The following is a 26200-nucleotide window of genomic DNA, read 5'->3' as shown; positions in this document are numbered from 1 at the left end:
CCCTAACAATTTGAATTTGATAAATGTTCCCACTGGGTCCTAATCGTTACTATAGCAGCTCTCTCTTAGTACCAGGGGGAAAAAAACTCTACAGTTGATAATCTATTCAAATCTTTAGAAATTAAAAACCCACAATATCAAAATACACAGCACAAAATATCTGAGGTATAAGATGAAAAATATCAGCTGTCATTTTATTCTTATTCTTTTTTTGTACTTTTCTCTCAGGAGATGCGGAAATTATGCACAAACTGCATGTATTGCAATACCCGGGTCTCAGTACACCTTTAACTGATAACTCCTTTTGTCTCTCAATCGCTCACACACTCAGACACACACACACACTTTCTTTCTGTCGTGTTGGAAGGTTGATTAGAGGTCGGAGGTAGTGCTAATAGGGTGCGAAGCGACTGTAGCCTCCCCGGTATATACTGGCCTGGAGAGAGGACAGCACCAGCCCCACGTCATCAGCATGACTCCGAGTTTTGGCATCTGTCAATGGGGTGAATGCGTTCTGAAACACACACATACAGGCACGGACAAATGCAACGACACACACACACACACACACACAGACACATAAACACAAACAAAGGCATACACAACCAAAACAAAATCCCAAAACACAAACATATAAAGACAAAGGCATGTAAACAAGTGCAGACACACACACACACACACACACACACACACACACACACACACACACACACAAACCCTCATTAGCCCCCCTTAGTCCAGCACAAACTATACTAGAGTTTCAACATTACATTACCGTTATTCCAGTGCAAACCCATGGGGGATGAAAAGACCCATGACCGGAGCAACCGTCATGCAGCAAGCACAGCAAGACTCTTCATGCCAGGGGTACATGCCAACAGCTATGTGAAAGAAATCCAGTCAATACAACTAAGACATTGGAGAGGAAACGATAAGATTAAAGAAATCCAGTCAAAAGGTAATATGAAGCAGTGCTAATAAGGGTGGGGTTAATAAGGGAGTGCTAAACATTTTGGATGGATCATGCTGATTTTCATTGTATGAAGATAAGGGAGAGGCAGATGCAGCTTTTAGCTAAATCGATTTGAGATATTATAGAATATATTCTTTGTTTTTGTGAAATTACAAACGAAAAACAATATTGGTAAAAGTTCCAGCTTTGTGTGTTTGGGTGAAACTGCATGTCATTTTCTTTTTATCATAAATATGAGCCCTGGACCTTGGGTTTCTCAAGCATTTCAGAGAAGGAGTTAAGCTCTCAAACACTCTCAGTGATACGTGTTTGGCTTGTCATTTAGTCTTTGGAGTAATTGTATTTCATGAATGTTATTAATCTAAAAAATAACCCAAGTATTTAGGGTGTAATTCGGGTGAAACTGCTCAACCAGCTGGGCAAGCTACTGTAGCAGTTACAAGGTAATGTAGACTTTAGATAAAAGTTCTGGTTAAGCATCTTCAGTGCATTGGCTTACTGTTGGATTCAAGGACAGCTAAAAGCTGTGTCAGGCAAGAGAAAGATGTGAGAACTTGTTTAATACTTCCAGGAAAGGTTAATTAGTGTCTCTTTGTCAGACCAGTGCAGTTAGAAAAGAACAGACGTCACACCTCATTTCCTTCAACTGTATCCACAATTCCCATTCATGTCTTGTCTTTACTTCTATTTCACTGAGGACATGAACACAGATCCATGGAAGAATGTAAATTGACAAACACACTTTACATCCTAGCTTGCCTTTGTTTAATCATTCTGAATGTTTACCCTTCGAAAATAACGTTTAATACCTATCTGCACAAATATTTTAGTCCCCATCTAGTGAAAATCAAGTTTCAGTGTTAACATGCCTTTTTGTGTTAAAAAAAAGATTTCTGTTAAATAAACAGTCTTTTTAGTATTTTCACCTAAACACTACACTAAACAAATGCCAGCCGGAAAAAAAATAGATTCAGACAGGTTTGTGAGATTTGGTCAGACAGGTTTGAAAGATGTATATCAGCAAATGTATAGATCTAAGTCAGGAAATAAGGTGGGAAGGTGGAGGGTTACATTTAATTCCATTATTTTCTCTGACAACTACTTGAGCATGTGAGTTTGAAAAACAACGTTGGACTTTAAAAACATGTCCATCATCTTTGTTTATAATGTGAACAGATGAGTTGCAAAAATGTATAAACCTCAATGCAACATGAGCCATTTCAAGTTCGAACAATTAAAAAAGAAATGCAATTACTACTTGCTTTCACATTTATTAACATTTTGTTTGAAATTTCTTTATGCAACCATTTATTTTTCTATGGTATTATAGTTATTTGTAATCCTAACACTAATGTAACAGTAACATATAACACAAATCTTCAGCTTACTTATCTAATCAAACAGCTAGGCTTTGTTCATGTTATATAACCCGTGGTCCTTTTCACCAGCTCTGACTTTAATACCTTGGCTTGTACTTAAAAATACTGTAATTTCCACTTACTTCTTCTCCGAAATCCCTTAATTGTCTTTTGCCTTACGAGGGATACCAGAAGTTCGCTATAGATAAACGATATAGAACTGGTTGTGCAAAGGAAAGATTCACAGGGAGTCTAAATGTTGGATTAGTGTTAGACAATGATATTGCCCACTCAATTGATGTGGCAGCTTCGACAAGATTTATTGGTGTTTTGCATTAATTTTGCATTTGATGGAACAGTTTGTTGACTAACCACTCTGTTTCTGCATTAATTGATATCTATTCAGTCTGGTTTGTGTTTTATGTGATTTATCATCAAGTTTCAACAATTTTTTCATCCTGTCCACCCTGCTTTCTTACTTGCTTCCTTCTTCCCTTGCCTCCTGCCTGCGGCTGCAGCACCACGAGGGATTTAATTATCAAAATGACTGATTATTTCATTACCAGGGAGTGCAGGATGAGGTGGTATCCACCAAATTAGAAATATAATAACTAACATGGACTGGGCTGCCAAGGCATTCATCACCACTTACAGGCAGGATTAATGTCGCATTTGGACTGCTGTTAGCAGCACAGGCAAATTCAATTAAGTTTAAGTGAGGAGATGTCAACGCTGCAGAAAACCATGCATGGTGACTGAAGAAGAGATTGGGGTGAGGGAGGGGGAAAGCAAGGGGCGGGGGGAGTTGAAGTGAGAATGTTTGAAGAATTTGTTGAACAGTTGAAGGAGATAGTAATTAATGTATTGTTTCTAGTGTAAGAAATGTCAGAAATGAAATGGCATTAGAAAAACATTTTTGGATAAACGTATACATTAACTTTATTTTTATGGTCAGCTTAAAGGGATAGTTCACAAAAAAATGGAAATTCATCATTATCTACTCACCCCTATGCTGAGGAAGGGTTGGGTAAAGTCTGAGTCCATAAACCGCAGGGGTAAACAGTGTTGCAACCAAATCCAAGAATTTAAATAACTGGTAACTCTTTCCTCAAATGTAAAAATAAAAGCTTTTTCGATTTTAATTTTAATATCAGGGCTTCTGGACACTTGGGTGACACCAAACAAGCAGTATGGAGGCATGTTATAATTTTTTTCTGTTGATTTATTGCGTCTGAAGAAGGAGTCACCCGTTACTTTAATATAGTATTGCATAGTATTGAGTAGATAATCAGTGAATTTTCATTTTTCGGTGAACTATCTCCTTAAGAAATGTAACCAGCATGTATGGTGTATCTGTGAAAATGAGTAACATGGCCTCTTTTTATCTCTGTGCAGTGTTTAGTTGCAGTTTAAAACCAAGAAAAGCTCAACATTGCTAAAAGTGTGGAAAAGGGTCGGATAATGCATCTGTGACCAAGAACCAAGTGTTTTGTAATTGGTCCACGCATATAGTTTGGTCATTGTTTTGACAATTATTATGAAAATAATCCTTGATTTGACAAACTCAGACTGCATATTATGTTTGATTGTGTGCATTTTTTGCACTTTGGATGTTTTCACCATTACTTATATTGTAAGGGTTTTTCTCTTTCAGTATGAAGGTAGGACAGCAACAACCAAATCGTCTTTCAATTAACAAATGGCATGTAGCAATATATTTAGACGGACAAGATATTAGTTATTAATGAGTGCACATGGATAATGTACAAAATGTCATTATTTGTCAAACAGTGTCCTTGCGATGCATAGTCAATCTAATGCTTCAATAGTCGACTCAAACCACTTGATAGAGTAAAAGTATTTTTTCTTAAATGCATGTGTAAATCTGTTTTTAAATAAAGGCAGAGCACACAGGTAAAGTAACACAATCCATATTTGTCCAAAATGTATTGTGGGGATTGTATTGGCATTCTGAGGTGAATACCTTTCTAATTCCACATTTTGGCTGCTCATAATTTGAATGATTTACCTAAAAGGTGACATTCATAAACCCAAATCCCTTTTTAAGTGTCTGCAGGAGGTAAAGGTCAGTGGCTATTTTTCCGTCAACATTAACACTACTTGTGTTACTTCAATTGACATTTCATATCTTATACTACAAACCTGATTTCAGCTTTTGGCTACAGGATGTGTATGTCAATTTAAGGTGTTCGTACTTGATTGCAAATGTGAAGTGTATTTGGGAGGATTTGGGTTGAAAAACTGGAATTTGTTTAGAACTTATTCAGATTTTGAAAAAATGCTAGAACCAGCCTAAAGGATTGATTATCCAAGTTGATCTTTTGGGCGCAAGCCTAGGGGCCAGACGAGATTTCCTTTTGGAAAGTCAAAGAGCATAGTTAGAATAAGAGCAGTAGGCTCCAGATATGATGCGTCTCTGGTGAAATTGCGGCTTGGTAACTGAAAAGAGGCTCTGGACAGTTGTCATGTTTCAGTTTTATTCGGAGCAATGTGTATTCTGTTCTGGTCAAGGAACAGTGGTCCATTTCTTAACTCGCAAGGCAGTTGGCTTGTAGCCTTAGTGAAGGCTGCACAACCAGCAATGGCTTGTGGGGGGTTCTTTGCACACACTTGGCTAAGCTCAGAAATGGATCACCACTTTTTGAAGACAATGTTGTTTTGGCTTCATCAGACAATGTCCAGCACAAATGTAAGCAGAGGAGTTTAGGTATTTTCATGAATGTAAGATGCAAACACGTGAAATACCATGCTGCCATGGTGTAAAAGAGATGGTTTCAGTTAATCGCCCAATCCAAATCTCACCTGTGGTCATGAGCTTGGATAGGCGGTGGACTAGTGGCAGAAACTTGGACTATGGGCAGAAAAGGTCTCTGGTTCGTCTCTGGTTCGACTCCACGGAGAAACAACAAAAAGACGAACCTGGATTGATCTGTTCAAAAATCCAAGAGGATTCTCCCTACCCTGTCTAGTGCCCCTGAGCAAGGCACCTTACTCCCCCAACATCTGCTCCCCGGGCGCCGTACATGGCTGCCCACTGCTCTGGGTGTCCTGCACCAGATGGGTTAAAAGCAGGGGTTAAATTTCCCTCCTTGCATGAGTGTGCTTGTGCACATGTATCTTAAGCTTAGTAACCAAAACAATGAGTGCATTGATTCAAGCTACCATGATGATTTCCCTTAGACTGGTTATCCTAAGATGCTTTGAGACCTGTCCAAATGGCAGGTGGATTGAATCTTTCCAAGGTCTCTATGGGCAACTTGTTTCTACCTCTTGATTGCAAGTTTGTTGAGATCTACAATGTCTTTAATAACAAAGTAAAGCATCAGATAGTAATGAATAAGACATTAATTTTGTTTTCAAAAACTATGTTGGTTTCCAAGGCATTTGCTTGGGCTATTTTTGACTGATCATATTTTAATGCCGAATATTATTATTAATATAGATTTGCGACATTTTGAAAAAAGAGAATTAGGCTGATGCATGATATGAGGAGGAGTTGTGATGGAAAAATAGATCTTTGCGAGGCATTGAAACGCTTACCATGGCACCAACGCTGTATGTGGCTGCTGGAGTGAGTGTGTGGTTGTAGGGGTCGGCAGCGTATACTCGTCCGTAACTGGAGAAACACATGAGATAATAGAGGATGGTTAATCCAAACACTATGTCCTGGCCATTGAGCAGGTCTTCCAAATTACAATCCATTAGTTCTTCATTTTAATTCATAAATATTGCACAGAGATACAGGTATGTTACTATTACAGCTGTTTGTCATAATAATGAGTATTTCATTCAATTATGTATTAAATGTCATGCTGATCTGCATCTCCTCAGAGCTCATTGCTCCAATTTCATAGGCTAAGAGGGAATAATTATTACATCATAATTAGTCTATAATATATTCAGATGTATAGACTCAAATTTCGATTCAGTCATTTGTAACAATTATTCAATTCTTTATACTATAGCGAATGTCCAATGAATCAAATAACAATTTTCTGATGTGATATCTCGTAAAAGCTTCAAATAAATACAGTGGAAACTGCTGCTACACAAATGTAAGCAGAGGAGTTTAGGTATTTTCATGAATGTAAGATGCAAACACGTGAAATACCATGCTGCCATGGTGTAAAAGAGATGGTTTCAGTTAATCGCCCAATCCAAATCTCACCTATGGTCATGAGCTTGGATAGGCGGTGGACTAGTGGCAGAAACTTGGACTATGGGCATAAAAGGTCTCTGGTTCGTCTCTGGTTCGACTCCACGGAGAAACAACAAAAAGACGAACCTGGATTGATCTGTTCAAAAATCCAAGAGGATTCTCCCTACCCTGTCTAGTGCCCCTGAGCAAGGCACCTTACTCCCCCAACATCTGCTCCCCGGGCGCCGTACATGGCTGCCCACTGCTCTGGGTGTCCTGCACCAGATGGGTTAAAAGCAGAGGTTAAATTTCCCTCCTTGCATGAGTGTGCTTGTCACAGTACAACAGACCACATCTGTTCACGCCCAGCTGTGATGTGGGCTCGAGTGTTAGGTTCAAGGTTAGGTAAGGTTCAACAGACTCTTATCCTTCAACCCAGAGAAGCGGTGTCTTATCTCCTAAGAAAATACAAAGGTAATTATCTGGGAGCATCAACATGCTATGCAATTTCCATAGAGGTTGGCTATTTAGATTACAGTTCAAAGTTAGTTTTCAAGTAGTGTGTCAAAAGTAATCAAGACTCATTATCTGTGCTCCATGAAGGTTTTTACTAAATTTAATTACAATTGCAATGTTTCTTCTGTGTACAATAGATAAACAAGAGGAAAGATCATTTTAAGAATATTATTTCCCACAGCAAACATGGCAGTCTGACTAGTAGTTGTATGGACCACAATGTTGATATACAGACAATCAAGGGATCAAAGAATAATAATTTCATACACTAAAGAAATAGACAGTAGCAATGTTCAGTCTTAGTGAACAACCATGCTGTAGCCAATCTATCCCCCAACCACGCAATGCCCCCACCCCCTTCCTCCCTTCCTTGCCCATTTATGATAAGGGCCAATCAGGAGCCAGGGCCCATAATTGAGCAGCATAGCGGCCCAGTGGTTGAAGCGATTAGAAGTTAATCCCGATTAGTTTTGGACATTGCTATTCACCATGCAAATCCCCCTCCCCCAAACTCACACACATATACACAACCCCAAAGGACCACGCTCAAACCAGCACCACGTTTGACCTATCTTATCTCACAGTGCAGAGCCCTAACCCATGTATATGTGTGTGTGAGAGAGAGAGAGAGAGAGAGAGAGAGAGAGAGAGAGAGAGAGAGAGAGAGAGAGAGAGAGAGAGTTAGTGCATCAGTGTGAGGTAGGCTGCAAATACAACACAGATTTAAATGCAATATAAGTCAAATGCATTTTTAAAGGGAACCTGAAGAGAAAAGATAAAAATAAAAAGTACATTTTCCACAGCTCTACAAAATGGTTAGGAACCTGGTGAAATGCATAATGTCTTAATAGAGAGTGAATATTTAGGGACAAGGAAACACAAAGCATGCAGTTACAATAGAAGGCAGCCACACAGGTCAATCAACCATTTAAAGCAAAGGGTGGGGAGTGTCTGGCCAGACTGTCTGCTCTAGACTGCGAGGCAATTCATAAATAGCTGGTGTGTCTCTGTGTATTTGATCGAGTCGTGTCCTATGAGTCTGGGAGCAAGACAGAGTTTACACTCACACACACACACAGGCCTAGGGCCAGCCCAGCCCCCACTGACCCTCTCACTCATAAACAGACGGTGAAGCAGAGATGAGAGAGTACAACTCGTAAACTAGGCGGTAAATTGTCAACAGAGGCAACAAAATACAGGATTTCTATGATGGACCCCCAATCACAAACATCAATACTGAATGATAAATCATTATTATCAAATACTGCTTCAGGATCAGAGCAGACGCAGCATCGCTGCTTGGTTGGTGTCTTTTATGGGTGTGCTCACTCCAATCTGCTGTTGACTTGCGCTCACTCTACAGGATACAATAATAAACACCATCACTAATCATATGAGGAACCGTGCAGTACTGAAGTTTTCTTTGAGTTTGTTAGATTTGCTCCAGAATCTATCAGACATATATTTAAACTAGGGCTGTCAAAGTTAAAGCGTTAATCTATGAGATTATTGTGACCTAGATTAATGCGATAAAATATTTTAACGCAGTTAACGCAGCTTTGTTTACATCCGGTGTGCGGAAGAAAATTCAGCTCCTTGAGCAAGCTGCCAGCGTCGCCCTTCAAACACATTCCGTCAAATGATTAGTCCCGTCTGAATGAAAGCACAGCAAACTGCACAAGGACAGCAGGAAGAGTTGCTAGTTCAAGATGTTGCCACCCGGTGGAATTCTGCCTTGGAGATGATCAAACGGATCCAGCGAAACAAGGGTCCGCTCGCTGCCACCCTGGCTCAGCGCTGGCTGAACTATATTTCTTTTATTTTGCCGTGTCTGTCTTATTTTGAAGGCCCACAGCAGGAACTTCTGGGGAATAGTGTAGGAGCGCACCCTTTATTATCTCAGAAGCAGTTTCCCCCGGTCTGAGTGAGTTGTGTCGCTCTGTCTGTTAGTGTTTTAGTTAGTTTCTAATGGTTATTTTAGTGTATGAAACTGGTTTAGTAATATGCAACTTTTCTTTTGTAGATAACTGTGACTGTGTCCCGTTATATGTTACAGAAAATAAAGTTAAACTGTTTCACTAAGCCTGAGTCAAGTGAAGTGAATGAAGAACGCAGCAGTAAAAACAGAGACCGTCACACAGGCAACTCCACTCTTTCCGTCCTCTCATGTGCATTTTTTTAATCTTCCTCGAACTGTGTGTGTGTGTTTGTGCGCATGTTCGTTTGTGTAGTCCTACGCCGGCTGCACACCGGACGCGTAAGCGTCGCGTAAGCGTCGCGTAAGCGTCGCGTAGATCCCTAGCACGCCGGGGCCAGGCTGCACACCGGACACGCTGAACTCCGCGGCGGTCATCCTGCGATTCCTCTCCGTGATCACACATACAGCTGATATTTGTCATTAACTGCAACGGTGTGCCAGCATTTGTCCTTTTTAATGTTGTCTTTAAACAACACGGCCGAGGATCGTACAGCTCACTGTACTACTTCTCCACTTCAATTATTAATTTAATGTCATCCATCTTCAAGAACTTCTCCGCAGTTTGCTCCGCTCAATGTCGGGTGTGGAGGGTAAACTACGTATTCTTCACTCAAGCCTATGTGGAGAACAAGTATTCGTAATGGTGTCTCAAATACACTTTTTTTTTACCTTTTACTAATCTGGATGTTTCACTGAAGAAAGAAGCAGTGTAATTTTTTCCAAGGACATTGGGAATATTTTCAGCTGTTGTTTTTAAATATTTTTTTTTTACACAATTTATCATACATGATATTTAACGACATGGCTGCCACTTTATAGGTAGGTGTTATAGGCCTGAGTCTCTTTGAAAAAATAAAATACAGGCTGTCTGAAGTGATTTCTTGTTAATTCATTAGATTTAGTCTTTAGAAGAAAAACAAACTTTTAATCGCGATAAATCGCGATTAATGAATTTCAAAATGTGAGATTAAGTAGTTAATTTTTTTTAATCTTTTGACAGCCCTAATTTAAACACACGCGTGTGAGTGCATGTTTTAAAAATTGATCAAATTACGTTAAGATGGACAAATAAATTACATTGTTGTAAAAAAAAATCACAAGCAGGATCACTTAATTCATGGATTCGAGAAAAAAATTGTGCTGGCTGTTTTTGCATTTGCATTTATTTGTATAACACACGAGTCAGGCTGGCTCTGGTCAGGCTACATGAAAGCAGCTGTTGCTGCTTCCCCTTTGTGACCCTCATGGCACAAACGTAACTAACCTGGTGCAGGGGTGACCCTGCACAGATGGGCACAACAAGGATACACTGGTACACAAGCAAGCCATCAAATATCCACCAGACCAAGGTTTAACATCCAAACAGTCCCCTTGAAAGCCTTTGCTCAATGTTTAAAGATCCATTTATTCATTGTTTGGCTACTTTGGGGCAGCAGATCAAAGTGAGAAATCAACTGATTCATTATCACCTTATTAAACTATTGATTAATGTGTTGGCATACATTTGCCTCTTAGCACATCCAACAGAAACAGCATGATCTATGATATATGTTTATATCAAACAACTGAAACCAAGAGGGTAAGTGTAATATTCACTCTTCTTTTAGTTCTGTTTTGGTCTCCACCAACTCTCAGCGGCTAAATGCTAATCTTTTAATCCATTCTTAACATAAACATATTGCGAAAACATTAAAAAATAGAATATGGAATAATCAAACCGAGCAGCATATGTGTGTGGTGGAATGTGGTCAGAGGTGTGCTCTGTTGCTCCTGTAACCAAACGCAACAGTAATATCATGGTATCTTGATCTATGACTTTACTAAGTTGATCGTCAGAGCTTAAAAAAGTTAATTCATCTGTTCTCCAATTGCATTTAACTGATGTATCCACTCACTACCACAGAAGACTCAACTACATCCAGGAGACAATTCACTTTCTATATTTCTATTTCAGCCGGTTTACAGTAAAAATTCCACTTCACTTTCAAAATGTTCTATCCTGGAACAATGAAAGCTCTCAAAACAGGGTTAGGGTTATTACAAACTAAAATCCCACCGCAGTGCTTACTAATTTAACACTAATGATTCACAGTGTTATGAATACATCCATTATTAATACAATGGGGGAAGGCATATGCGAGATAAAGCACCATGAAATATCACTCTTACTAATGTTCATGAATCATATTTAGGTAGAACTATGACCCTGTACCCAACAGAGACTTTAACAACTGTGACCAGCGCGGTAGTCCTGTAATAAACCCAGTGAAGCTCATAATGTTCCATTTCTTATGAGACTTTTTCTGTGGTTCAAAACCAGGGGGCCTATGAGTTTTGAGCCTTTAACCTGATGCTCTTGTGGATGAGATTTAATATATCTGGTGATGGTCAGGTAACTGTTAACGACTTTAAAGTTGAAGCTGACAAAAGTCTGTGGTATGATAAGGTTTGGCAACTAAAACATTTGGATAAAATCAGGGAGGTATGTTGCTTATGGGTAAAGGAGAGAAAAGAGAAAACATGGTATGTGATATATACTTCAGTCACAGAAGATGTGAACATGTTGATTGTGTTTTGCCATGTCTGATAAGTGTGTCTATAATTTATAGCTATTTGTGGTAATGTTGTTTGGGATTATATATGCATCTGGTGTCCATAAACTTTATGTCCTGCAAATACATTTGTCAGATTTTTTATTTTCAACAGACATCAAACCTGCATTCTCAATGAACTGACCTGGACGACCAAAGTAAACATTATTTTAAAATATATATATATATATATTTTAATCAGATTTTATTCATCAAATTATTTTTTTAATTTCTATGACTTTATATGTGCTTACTGTCTGAGTATGAAGCTGGTAGTCTGAAAGCTGCGGGGTTAAGAAGCAGGAGCAGTAACATTTCTTTCTCTCCTGATTCAGATTTTTGGTATATTAAAATTCCTGCCTCTGCCCTGTGAACCCCCTCTTAGTTATGTATTGCATAGCAAAGGTAGGATCAGAAAAGGTCATATGTTTCTGATTGTTGTGAAGCTAATGGTCTCTCCAAATGCAGTCAGTAAGTCACTTGTGGTCGAATAACATTAGTTTACTGTTGGTAGGTCATTGTATCCTTTCTTGAACACAAAATAAGATGAAATTAATGATGTATGCCTGACAGTGTGTATCTTACCTGTCACTGAATGCAGCAGCTGTGGCAGCAGTAGGTTGGGTATATCTGTAGGCAGCATAACCACCCTAGTAACACAAACACACAAACACGCAAACACAAAGAGATAACAGTCAAAATTAATGATAATATTTTTTGTGTTTTAAGATAATATAAATATATGTGCTTTGCTGAAGTTATCTTTCACTTAATAATCCAGACCTGTTCTGTTAGATATGATTCAGGAGTCACACTCAGCCAAATAACACTTTTAAATGTTTATTGGAATCATAAGGAAATGTCCTTGAGTCATTGTTAAAACATTAATTCAGAAATTGTCTATAAAAACTTACATTCAAAGAGTATAAATCTATAAATGTAATCTCACCAGTCAGCACTGTATAATTAATGTATTGACTATATATATAGTTGATAAACTACTGCAGTGCCAGTTATAAATATAACAGACCTGTTCTGTTAGATATGAGTCAGGAGTCACACTCAACCAAATAACACTTTTAAATGTTTATTGGAATCATAAGGAAATGTCCTTGAGTTATTGTTAAAACATTAATTCAGAAATTGTCTATAAAAACTTAAATTCACAGTGTATAAATCTGTAAATGTAATCTCACCAGTAGGGCACTGTATAATTAACGTATTGACTATATATATAGTTGATAAACTACTGCAGTGCCAGTTATAAATATGACTGTTTGGAATGGGCTGTTTGCTTGGCCTGTGTTAATGCTCTGGAGCTAACTTCCAAATTATTCTTTCAAATTAGTGAGTCCTCCTCAAACAGTTCAATATACTATATACAATATACTTTCAATTTTTTTATGTTTGAGTGCTGGACATTGTATGCAGAGCTTTATAAATCCAGTCTATGGTGCAGATTACCCGGTACCTGGTTGATCTAGGAATATGGCTGTACACTGATCAACCAAATTCAGTTTTCTTGCACCAATTTCAGTAAATTCTCAATATTTTTCAAATAATAAATTGAATTTATTCAGTTCATGTGTGTGTAAGTTTGTATGATTTCCGTGTTATTTTTTCATACACTTCACGTTGGCTATTTCAGAGATCTGCTAAGCAACACATCCATCTTCAGACCCAAGTTCACAACACAACAAAATAAAATCTCTGTAATTCATCTTGAAATAAAGCATTGCAGCAACAGATGACGTAGTAGATTTGATAACAAATTGCTAAAGAGGAAGCAGTTCTGAATGTTGTTGCCATGACTGAGATCAGCACCTGCGATACTGTGAAAGTCGGCATCTGTCCAATATGGTAACATAAAATAATCAAAATATTTAACTGATCTGTCAAGACAGATACAATGGCTGGCTTGCATTTGCCATCTGCTTTTGTAGTTTATCCTAGAAGATGTGTTCATATCCTAGAAGATATGTTCAACTCTGTCCACAGACTGCTTTTACCCACATAGCTCTGCCCCACTGACTGAAAGTGACTGGTAACTTGAACATATATCAAGTCTTCGGTAGTTAACCAAGTAGGAGGCTAATAAGATGAATGGTGCTCAACCTTTGCGAGCTACAAATATAATACAGTATAATACAAATACACAGACTACATTTTAACTAAAGAATTTTGTTATTGAATAACAGTTATATTTCAGTGATGTTTGTAATGCATTATATATATGAATGTGTACCACATACCTAAAGCCCCAGTAGCCACACACTATGACTCATGAGACATGAAATCTGTAGTTCTATTTTTGTTTCTAAAATACATTCTGCCGGATTTTATGAAAGCAAATCTGTAGCCAGGAGTAAGTACCTATGTCAGAAGTTCCAGTAATTTTTTGTGCTCTTTTTCAATTATTTGAGTTCACTGTTCACTTTTTGCCAATCAATCAATCAATCAAATGATATTTGTATAGCCCATATTTACAAATCACAATTTGTGTCACAGGGATTAACAAGGTGTGACATCCTCTGTCCTTAACCCTCAACAATAGTAAGGAAAAACTACTATAGTGGACAATTAATGTGAACTATAGTGGCATATTTTACCGTGTAAAAATGTTTTGTTAGTAGTTTTTGCTTAGTCTTGGGGGTTAAGGACAGAGGATGTCACAGCTTGTTAAAGCCCTATGAGACAAATTGTGATTTGTGAATATGGGCTATACAAATAAAATCTGATTGATTAATTGATAGAAATTACATTTTGAAAGCGAGTCTCAATAGGTCAAATAAAAGAACGCCATAGTTTCCTGCATTGTTTTACAGATGTCTCCATGCTTATGAGCTGTCGCTTGACGTTTTATCAAAGCCCATAATATTTGGAATAAGAAGTAATGTCTGCTTTATATATTTAGGTAAAGCTCAGAATTTGACTTTAATCAAAACATGATGATCATTTATGTTTTTTTATTTTGGAATGTGTATGTTTTATGCATGTTTTTTCCCCCCAAATCTTTATGTTGTATGTCCTTTCAAACTAATAAGTGCATTTTGTCACTTTGCTTGTATTGTTTAAGTGCACAGTACACTTTGCCACTGTGGCTAAGACTTGAACAATAGTTCCATCTGAGCTCCATCTTTGGCATCATGGCCAAATTTGAGTCTCAATTTACTTTTTAAAGCATGTTGAGATGTGACCACTTGTATTGGTCTCTCAGTTTTCACTGAGTGACTGGGCTTTATATGGCACATGGCTGTAAACCCCTGCTGTGATTTATCACAAAACAAAAGCCATTTTTCTCCCTCCGAGGCTCGGTGACAACTCCCTCACTTCTCACATCATTTCACCTTCCACCCTTCCACGGTCTGTGACTGAGACAGTGTCTGTCCTGACATGAGCAATGTATTATTACCTCTATAAACTGTGGAGGCAAGTAAGTGATACTTAGTGTGTGTGATGATGGCCCATGGCAGAAAGATGAACAGGTTGTCTCATGTTAGTCACCCGCCGCTGTGGACTGTCACTGACTGAGTGAGTAATGGCAATACTAAGCCAATGTGTGCAGGTGCATGTTTCTAAATCATCAAATGTGCTTATTCAGTGAAAGGAAGAGAGACAGAGCAGAACTCCTCTTTCTGTCCATCCATTTATCTTCACTGACCCAGTAGTTTTGGTACACCTTCATGCAACCATAAACAAAGCAAAATACCTCAAAATAGTGTAAAATCTAAAATACTAACCCCTTTTCTATTTAAGAGTAAATCCTTTGACAATCACAAAAAAATTATGACCTGTTTCTACTAGAGGCAGAAAATGCAAAAAGAGTCTGGTAAGAGTCAGTGGTTACGCCCAGTGTTCCAATAGAAAACCTAATGTGTAATATCTGTGTAGGTTGTGTGTTTCATTGGTAGCCTAAAAGTGACCGAATGAATAATGAGTGCATTATTAAAACACTAAGGAAGGAAGTTTTGAGTTTAAATTTTCCTGAGAAAAGAAGAAATTGCAAGAAAAGGCCTGTCTCCAATGTTTTCATCAACATTTTCCAACAGCCTCTGTTGAGTATGACTGAGCTCTTTTTCTTCATTTAATACGCTATTTGGACTGAATTGACTGAATCCCCATCATAGGTAGCTCCTGTTCACATAAACATAAACACAGCATCAGGGACTCTTGATCCCTCTGCTAATGAATATTAAATGTTGTGTCTGCAGCATAGCAATCAATCCCTGTGGCAGGGGCATAGGGGCTAATGGGGAGCCAAGGAGGTCGAACGTTATGGGAGCAACACACACACACTCTGCATCATTAGTCTGAATCTCCCTGAAGCCTCTGCCATGAATGTACTCATGGCTCTATTGTTCACACAAAATGAATATTTAGAAAATTAATCCATTATTGAGTTACTGATGAGTGTGCCACAAAGTGAGCTCAAAGTAACTTATTTTAGTAAGTATGACTTAATTATATTGCATGGCTTTATCCTCTAGTCATACGATCAGTTATTTATTTTTTTACATTATTACTATAGTCAAATTATTTAAACTTTATAGACCCATAGATGTGTAAATATTAACCAATATAAAGTGTATTAGGAGGTATCAAATATATCTAGCATTCAGAATAAAAGTTGAGAGTTTTAATTATAAAATTAAGTTATTCAAAATATTATTAAAACCAGCACTACTACTGTGGTGCTACACATTTGATTAATGCAACATTATTTCATTTCAATATTTATTTTTTTGAAAACAACATTTTTAAAGAGTAATTTAAATTTGTTCTTGCCTTTGGTCTTATCGTTATTTTTATCCATGAACAAATGCTGCAGAGTCACACTGTAGTCTTATATTCATTTCATTATTGTCTGTTCATCATTTATTAGCCTACTGTTTTCTATGGTAGTGTTCTTACAGAGAGGAAGTTTTATCAAGACCTGTAACCTACACTGCCAGTAATGTTTAATTTTAGGATGCAGGACATGAGTGACTGAGTGGTTTGGCACACAGTGTACTGGAGACCGAACTTGAAAGTTGCTCTCTCTTTATTGAATCTGTATATATCTTTTTGGGGGGTAAAGTATCAGTTTTCAATTGAATCGTCATCCCCATGGCCCAATTTCCGAACCCATCCATCCATATCCAGACTAATCATCTTCTTAATGGTAGTTGTGCATGTGTTTTTTACACCTTGTGCTATTGGTAGTGCCTGTTGAAGTTTGTAGGCTGTAGTCTCATTGCTGGGGGCAAACAGAACTGCAGACCTTGGTATGAGCAGCTATCTGGTAGGGTTGGGGGCTTGCATGTGCATAAAATCAGGGCAGAGACCACAGAGATGGCGGTGTATCATGCAATGTCATACCAGTAAATAATACTTACATAAATATCTGCACCATAAAATCCATCCTGGTAAACAACACTGCAGAGGATGCAAACACAAACAAACAGAAAAACACACAATAAAACAAAAACATCCATATTAGTGCATGTTGACATGCAGGCACTGGGCTGGCTACTAACCGACCCCATCTCCCGAATCCAGTTAACAACCAAAGGTAAACAAGCAAAGGCGAGGCAAAGGGGAAATCAAGCAGGCACCCCCCTCTGCTATCTGATGCCCTACTAAGGAGGCTGGGAGGGTACACATATACTTTTTACATGTATAAAGTCCAATCAGCAGTTCCAAATATTATAAAATCTAAAATAGACAAAAAGAAGCTCAATGACCTGTATAGCATGATGCAAATCACTGTAGAGAAATAACAAAAAACATTTCCTCAGCATATATGATGATTCTTATTTTAATATTCTATTCAATTTGAATTACTATAAAAACTTCCTTTCATTGACTTTATTTAGTTGTATTTATATTGACACTTTTTTTTGTCCTAAGTTAAGAACATGTCAAGGTTTGCAGGCCTTTCTCAATGCACAGTAATTTACACCTTGTTACATTGTTACAATATATCACACATAGAACTTATCAGGCATGGATTTTGATTCTTCCATTGCATCTTCTGTTCAGTCTGTGAAGAAAATGACTGCTCATCATTTTGTTCATATTAGCACAAAGAGAAAGAAAGACTTACTTTATACAAAAAATACAATAATTCACCTTAACCTTAATTTTTTTGGCTATTCATTTTAATTGTGTTTCTACAGCTGCTTATTTTATATTATTATACTCACATGACAGTTCTGAGCAACTAGTCCTGTGTCTTGTGCTTAGAGCTGTACTGGAAAAAACTCAACTACCTGAGCCAGGTAATAATCAGGGGCCGGTTTTTCAAAAGTAATCTGATCGGATTACGGCTATCGGATTGGATAAAATCTTGAAAATGGGTTTTTCAAAAGAAAAAAAGGATTCAGAAATTGGATTGGATCACGTAATCTAATCTTGTTGTTGATCCGGATCAAACCTTGAGTTTGGGTTTTTCAAAACTTTTGGTAGGATTGGGATCATTGTGATCCCAAAAAACAGGATTAAACTGATCCCAGCAGGAGGGTGGATTCATGGTGGATATCAGTAATAAAACTAGGTAACTAAAATTGGTTAGTTAAATAATACAACATTTATATCATGCATTTTACAGTATTTATATTTATTAATCAATTTCACTTGAATTGTTCAACAGGAAGTACATAAAGTAGGTAGGCTATGTAATCTGTAATCGAAGGAGAAGGTCAATCACAGGTGGAGCCAGAAGGCCTAGTTCCCACAGGACCCCCAGAGGGAGGCTCAAAGCACCCAAAGAAAGATGACGCCTATAAGGTACTTCTGCAAAAAGAGACCGAAAGGGCAGAAGTACAGATCCATCTAGCAGAGGAACAGCTTATTCTTGCCCGACGAAGCAGATGATGATGATGAAGAAGAAGGAGAACTCATAAGAAGAACTACTCATAACAAGAACTAAGAAGTAATTTATTTTGTTAAGTATTGGACATTTAAGCCTTTTTTTATCCAGTTCAATTCAATAAATCTTTGTTTGAAACCTGTTCGAAACATCCATAATGTATTTGTGAGTAAAGTATGTATTTATTTATTTATTTATTTATTTGTTGTAGGTCTCAGATGAGTGGACTGCCTGTTTCCAAGAAATGGACAATGGAGGGGGATGTTTATATTGTTTGTTTGCTGTTCCGTTCAGTCCTATTTTCTGTTCAAATAAAGCATATTGGAGTGACCCCACACTATTCTACCTGTTGTTCTTTACATAGCTACATTGTGATAGTCCCATTTAGACCACAGGTAATCCAGATTTGGTAATCCTGAAAAGTTTGAATCCGGATCAGAGTAATCCAATCCCACATTGCTTTGAAAAACCAGCATACAAATAAAATGGATTACGTGATCCTGGATAGCAGAAAAAGAGATTTCCTAATCTGGATCAGTTTGATCCAGATTAAAACTTTTGAAAAACCGGCCCCTGGGGCCGGTTTTTCAAAAGTAATCTGATCGGATTACGGCTATCGGATTGGATCAAATCTTGAAATTGGGTATTTCAAAAGAAAAAAAGGATTCAGAATTTGGATTGGATCACGTAATCTAATCTTGTTGTTGATCGGGATCAAACCTTGAGTTTGGGTTTTTCAAAACTTTTTGGTAGGATTGGGATCATTGTGATCCCAAAAATCAGGATTAAACTGATCCCAGCAGGAGGGTGGATTCATGGTGGATATCAGTAATAAAACTAGGTAACTAAAATTGGTTACTTAAATAATACAACATTTATATCATACATTTTACAGTATTTATATTTATTCATCAATTTCACTTGAATTGTTCAACAGGAAGTACATAAAGTACGTAGGCAACAAAAGACCACGCTGAAGCCAAGAACAGCCAAACAGGCAACAACCCATATAAGAGGGGTGAATACACAGACATAGTCCTTGATATTATTGGAGGTGAAAAGTCGGAAGCTCTGCATGAGATCCAAGATGTTGCAGAGGATGGTGAGCCTTCTTCAGAAACATTTATTCTTAATCTCAGCCCTGTAAACGAGGGAGAAGGTCAATCACAGGTGGAGCCAGAAGGCCTAGTTCCCACAGGACCCCCAGAGAGAGGCTCAAAGCACCCAAAGAAAGATGACGCCTATAAGGTACTTCTGCAAAAAGAAAGTGAAAGGGCAGAAGTACAGATCCATCTAGCAGAGGAACAGCTTATTCTTGCCCGACGAAGCAGATGATGATGATGAAGAAGAAGGAGAACTCATAAGAAGAACTACTCATAACAAGAACTAAGAAGTAATTTATTTTGTTAAGTATTGGACATTTAAGCCTTTTTTATCCAGTTCAATTCAATAAATCTTTGTTTGAAACCTGTTAAAAACATCCATAATGTATTTGTGAGTAAAGTATGTATTTATTTATTTATTTGTTGTAGGTCTCAGATGAGTGGACTGCCTGTTTCCAAGAAATGGACAATGGAGGGGGATGTTTATATTGTTTGTTTGCTGTTCCGTTCAGTCCTATTTTCTGTTCAAATAAAGCATATTGGAGTGACCCCACACTATTCGACCTGTTGTTCTTTACATAGCTACATTGTGATAGTCCCATTTAGACCACAGGTAATCCAGATTTGGTAATCCTGAAAAGTTTGAATCCGGATCAGAGTAATCCAATCCCACATTGCTTTGAAAAACCAGCATAAAAATAAAATGGATTACGTGATCCTGGATAGCAGAAAAAGAGATTTCCTAATCTGGATCAGTTTGATCCAGATTAAAACTTTTGAAAAACCGGCCCCAGGTGATCCAGGATTATCTTTGTAAATGTCAGTGTTGCAGGTGACCTAAGGGCCCCTGGGCTCAGGTGGTAGTCTATCACTTTATGGTTGTGGTTGACACTGGCCAAATAATGGGAGTCAGCAGCTCTTGATTGTTGCTAAATTATGATTGGTGCAGTGAAGTATGGGACTTCACCTTTGTCCAACTGTGAAATCTGTGCTGAACTAAGCTTTACTGTTCTAACCTGTTCCAACAGACAGAAAGTATGTTGATGTAGGACTGCAACATATATACCAAGAAGCTGCTTGAGATAATGTTCAGTGCTTTTAAAGTAAGCTTCCATAAAAGTTGAGCAATATTTATGCTAGTAGAGATGAAGCAAAATTATGATGAATATTTAAGTTCTAATAAGTGATCTGTTCTTACTATAAGTAAATTTATGTATCTCAAGGCACTTACATAGTGAGTTCGAGACCTTAAATATTGTAGAGTAAACAAGCAAGATACTGCTACGTTTAATTTGAAGAGGTTTTAAGGAGACCAAGCTTCCAGTTTCATTATCTCTAATAACTGGTAACAACTTAAATGCCAAGGTGGCCCAGAGAGCTGTTTCACTCATTAAAATGTGTTCTGTGGGACTATAGCACAGCTCTATGCACATATTGGCTTATTGACACGATGTTGTGTCAGGCTCCCTTAAAGACATCAGGGAACACACACACACAAACAAAACGGAGTTTCCTGGCTATATGTCACATTCGGAGCCAACTCAATGCCACTTGAGACAAGCAGTTTTAATAAAAATACATCATGGTCCACATCAATAATTCACAATCTACTGCCACCAGAGCAATTACATAGTGCAGCAGCTTTAATGAAAGAACAGTCTGTAGCAAATATCTCTTTTTCAAGATCATGCTCCTAAACTCCTATCTTCCTTATCCTATCTGACGGTTCATCTGATGCAAGGGATGCTCATAAAGGCAGTGTTGTCAAAGACTCACATATGGAGTGTAGAGTGTACTGTCCTCCCATAAAAAGCGAACCCTTAGGTCGATAGTGCAAGTAGCCAATTACAGTCCAAAGTTAAGCTATATTATTCACTGGCATTGGTTGTGTGAAAAGCCCCAAACATACACTTTTCTTCCAGTGCCTGAAGTAACTATAATGGGAGCAAAGGAGGAAATCAGGCTTTATTACATGCACTGATAAAGTCTGTGAAGAGAGGATGTTGGGGTGGAACAAAGTGTTAGTTAAACTGTAAAGAACAGCTATTTGATTCTCATTCCCAATTGACTAATAATGTTGCTACTTTTAACCCTGATCAGAAAGGTACTTTGACCTTAGCATAGGACATATTTAAACCCAAGCCACCTTTCGCCCATGTTGTTTTGTGCCTCACACATAACCAAACCTTTAACATAGGTGGAAGTTATTTAATTTTCAACAGTGATTATTTTAACAGATTGTCTGTGGCTTATCTGCTGCCTCTATTGTGGGATTCATTTCAGCACCATATGATATAACTAAAGCAAAGGTAATACAGTATATGAGCTGACACATTAAAACATTTCTTGGCATACTGTATGTTAAAGGCCCAATATTTGACACCTTTCTGGGGTATAATTTGAGGTATTTGTACCCCTAAGATGATATATCAGTGGTTTAAAGTCGAAAAAAAACGCTGCAATGTGTATTTCCATGTCCTCTCTTATGCCTCTCTCTGGAGCTGCAGACAGAACGCCTGCCTCTTGTGCCCCTCTTCTGATTGGCTGACTGAACTATTAGTGACACGTCACCAGGCCTATCACCGGACTCATTCCCTGGCTGTAAAAAACAGCTGAAAGTCACGTTATGTTTGCAGCTATAAAAGACAAGCCACATATTTACAGTCGGTTATAACAGGATGTTTCTAAACGGAATAAATGAAAAGAATCAACATAATAATGGTAAATCAGATAATACTACCCACAATACACAGCTCTCCTTTGCTTTTGTTTAGGGGAGTCAGCCTTGGAGGCTCAGCCAGAACTGCTGCTGGGGCTTGGAAGTGGTTTTAGTTTGTTAGTTTTTTCCTTTCTTCTTTGGGGAATACCTCCCATTTCTCCATGAAGTTAGCCTCACCCAATAGCACCACAGTACAAGGTCAAATTGTTAGCCATTGCTCATGATTCCGTGCACATGTACAAAGGCACATGCCTATTGGTGGACTAAGCATTCTGTGGAAGTTGGGGAGTGCAATGTCATATCGGACAAGACGTGGCATGCATCACTCTACTGACTCTGAGCACAGATATTCAGAACTTTTCATTTGGGAAGGGAAAGACAGGAGACCTCAAAGAGAAAGCAAAAACAACAGGACAAGAATGAGAAAGGATGCTCACCCTCCATAAGCTGGAATATGGGGAGGCGGAGCAGCTGCCCTAAATGTATTGTATACCGTCCTTCCTCGTCCCCGTAGGTGGGCTCCTCTGTATGCTGCTGCTGCATTGGCTGCTGGGTAGGGAAAACCTGGTACTGGAGACAGGTTCAGAAATGATGCATATTATCTCCTCAAGAGGAATGCATGGCCTGTGCTTTACTTCTTGCTATTGTATACACCAAGCTCCATATCAAGAGCAAAGAAGAGTAGTTATGGAAAGAGTCATCAGTGTGACTTTAAGGGTGGCCAGGGCCACTCGGCCCTAAAATCAAGGTGACATAAGATGAATAGGAACAATTACCAGCCTTACTCCTCTCCTTGTCTCTCTTTGGGAAACTCTTATCCTTTGGCTCAAACCCTCCATTTTTCATCAGGTCAATGAATGATTCACTGTTTTATATTAGCATTTTATTAGATCTCCTTTTGGAAGAGATGTATAATTAGGGTTGGAAATGGCACCTCGATCTCCTTCTCAACCTTCACTTTCCCGAGCTCTCAAATTAAGCTTTGTGTCAGTCGCCCCCCATTAAGATTGATGATAAGTTAATAACAATACCGTGCAATAGATCCACTCCACTACAACCCCCTCCCCTGTGCTCTCTCTCTCCATTCTTTCTTACTCTTGATTTTTATTCTCCAACTAGAAATAGAAGAACAGTTTGTACCTTCAATCCAAGATTGAAATGCTAATGCTTGTGATGTATCCCTTAACACTACTGACATAACCTACCAAACATTAGGTTCCATTTTTACTTGCTGTTTGCTGATTGTTGCTTAAGTTTAGGTCACTTGACTGTTTTCCTGTGTCCACATAAGTTAAAAACCTTCAAATTGCTGCATGTGGCTACAAAGATAATGTCTTCTATGGTGAATGATTTACATTTATACGGGTGCTTTTCTTGTCTGTTGACCACTCAAAGCACTTTACGCTTTATATTCTAATTCAATCATACACATGCACACACACAAACACGCAGTTAGGGGCTCAGAATCTGTCCAAGGAACAAAAAACCAGGGTCCTACTGATTAGTTAATAACCTTCTACCTAATGTTCAGATTCCCTTGAACTAAAAATGTAAAACTTGACCCAATAACTAATATCATGGAAATGGTCCCATTTTATATAAGCCCAATAGTGGAAATGCTACAACCCTAAAGGTTTCAGTCCGATCGAGCGATATGATGCCATCTGATACAATTTTATTTAAGGTTGCTATTAGTCAATTCTTCAAAAAGCATTGCTTAACTTCAAACAAGATAAGACAAGGAATAAGGAATCTTTATGACAGGAAAACACTCTTATGGTGGTGCCCCGGAAGCAGCTTGGATTCATTTTATTTGTTTTGGCTAGCTCGTCTGATGATCAGCAAGTGGACTAATTGGTGGGAAGATCTATTAAAGATCAGGACATCATGTGGTGATTTGATCTTTATCAGAAAAATACCGTCGAACAATGTGATATTTTTTTCCAGGTATGTTAGTGTGGAGGGAGACAATATCTGATACTGAACTAAAAGCAAAGCTGTCAATTCTAAACTTAGTAACATAAACACCAATACAGGAAAAAGACTGAAAAGCTTGTGCACTCTATGCACATGTCCACATACACAAAAACAAACATGCCCCAATGGTATTTAGGGTACTTGAAAGGTGAGATAAAGTTAAATCAATACAAAGGAATTTTGTAATTAAAAGAACATGGGGGTGAATTAGGCAAATGACTGTCTGCAGAAAGTGACAATATTGATTTTAATTTACAAAATATATTTCATACCTTTTAATGTCCTTGCAGAAATGAACAATTAGATGTTCTACCCTCTAGCACACTCTTTTATCTATCTTTGTCCCTCTTATCACAAAATACAGGTACTTTTTATTAACCTTAATGGCCATAGTTAATTACAGGCTGGGGGCTGGGAAGGCGGTTAAGGGTTGGGCAAGGTAAATGGTGGAATGGCCAAGATTGCAGAGAGTCTGTGGGTGGGGACAGTGCAGTGTGTGTATGTTTTGCTGGAGAGATGACAATTTATTGTTACATTTGTGCAATTCAGCACAGTTCTGCTCTGCTAACAGATTTGCTTGGTGGCATGTTGCTTTGAGGTAAATAGAATGAAGTGATGAAGGGTCAAAGTAAAAATCGGGATGGTGCTGAGGAGGACAAATGAAGATGTGGAAAAAACACTGAAGAATGGGGGAAGATAATGACAAATAGAGAAGGGCATGTCCCTCTTACCTGCATAGAATTCTGGGCTGTAGACAGCGCTGACCACTGGATTTAACTTCCAGCCTTAAACAAGAAAGACAGTGGGACAAAGTAACAGACAATAAGTAATAGTCAGAGCAGTAATTTATCACGCTTAAGTATATGATCCATATGTTCTGAATGAATTTGGATCTACCTAGAAATTAATCCAGAAATCAATCTGTCTGTGTGTCCTTCAGTTTTTTTTACGAGCATCGATCTACTTCAAACCTTCTGAGTGTCTAACAAAGGACTCGAGGAACTGTTGTGTCAACTGTGATCTGAACAGAATGTTTCTTTTTTGAATTTGTAAGAAGAAAACATTACCTCCAATAGGCTAGTTTTCTGATTTTGTGAATAGGACAGGCACATTTTAACAGTGGTGTGGTTAGCATAGCCTCAAATATCACTCATCATTCCATCTGACTCATGCTCATTGCCATTTATGTGTCTATTTTACGGGTAATCAACAAATGACAACCTCATTTTAATTTCAAATCTTAAACTGGCTCAGTCGTTTCTGCGGAACAATGGTACATCCTTACTCATTTCATGAGAATGATCCCACCAGCTCAGCCAACAAAAGCTTTGAATAGGTAATTGATCAAGATACAGTAAAGTTAGCTGTCCCAAGAAAAGCTTAGACTGAAAAGGGAACTTCGTGTAGTTACCTCAACTGCCTTGACCATTAGCACAATTTTCTATACAAATTTCAAACTTGGGAAGATCTCACTGGTGTTGTCCTTCCCTGTGAAACCACAACATTTAGCTTTGGTAGTCATAGCTGAGAAAAGGTAAAGTGGGGCTCTGACTTCCAAAAGAATGTATGTTATAAAAGCCATTAGTTTGTGTGCAATAACCACACTTCAACATACACTAGCAACTGAATTTGATTAGTGATTACTGTTCGTTGTGTGCGTAGGTGTCAGTCTATCTGAAATTTCAGCCTGTGTAACACGGTATGAACTTTATTATTTAGGGGTGCACCAATATGGAAATTCTTGGCCGATACCGATGTTTAAAACAAAGATCTAGCCGATAGCCGATTTTTTTTACTTTTATTGTTATTCATTCACCCTTTTGTGCCAGGAAAATAATTAAATCATTATTTAAAAAGCACTATTTTAAATTATTTCAGCACTTAATCACTCTTATCTTTTAATGAGCACAAATTCAATCAGATTTATGAAACAATCTTTGGTTTAACTAAACTTTATTTAACGGAGACATATTATG

General features: G+C 38.1%; 1 protein-coding gene and 2 long non-coding RNA genes across 4 annotated transcripts in view; 2 read left to right on the top strand and 1 right to left on the bottom strand.

Annotated features, from left to right (window-relative positions):
* Window positions 1-391: 391 nt before the first annotated feature.
* The window catches only part of rbfox1 (RNA binding fox-1 homolog 1), a 125142-nt gene continuing 99333 nt past the window's right edge, over window positions 392-26200 (bottom strand). For both annotated transcript variants that reach the window (XM_061089800.1, XM_061089802.1), the window contains exons 7-12: window positions 24956-25009; window positions 22685-22817; window positions 16951-16990; window positions 12161-12225; window positions 5893-5968; window positions 392-514 (exon numbers count right to left, since the gene is read on the bottom strand). In XM_061089800.1, the coding sequence (XP_060945783.1) occupies window positions 392-514; window positions 5893-5968; window positions 12161-12225; window positions 16951-16990; window positions 22685-22817; window positions 24956-25009 (491 nt within the window). The remainder of the gene's footprint in view (window positions 515-5892; window positions 5969-12160; window positions 12226-16950; window positions 16991-22684; window positions 22818-24955; window positions 25010-26200) is intronic.
* On the top strand, window positions 18215-18760 carry LOC133022896 (uncharacterized). The gene is made up of 2 exons (XR_009683031.1): window positions 18215-18488; window positions 18637-18760. It is a non-coding gene; the product is annotated as an uncharacterized LOC133022896 (long non-coding RNA).
* LOC133022895 (uncharacterized) lies at window positions 19211-20081 on the top strand. Its single transcript, XR_009683030.1, has 3 exons — window positions 19211-19266; window positions 19363-19818; window positions 19958-20081. It is a non-coding gene; the product is annotated as an uncharacterized LOC133022895 (long non-coding RNA).

The sequence above is a fragment of the Limanda limanda genome, chromosome 17 (genome assembly GCF_963576545.1).
Source record: "Limanda limanda chromosome 17, fLimLim1.1, whole genome shotgun sequence".
Lineage (NCBI taxonomy): Eukaryota > Metazoa > Chordata > Actinopteri > Pleuronectiformes > Pleuronectidae > Limanda > Limanda limanda.
The sequence above is the reverse complement of the archived record's forward strand: the minus strand, read 5'-3'. Positions and strand labels throughout refer to the sequence as shown.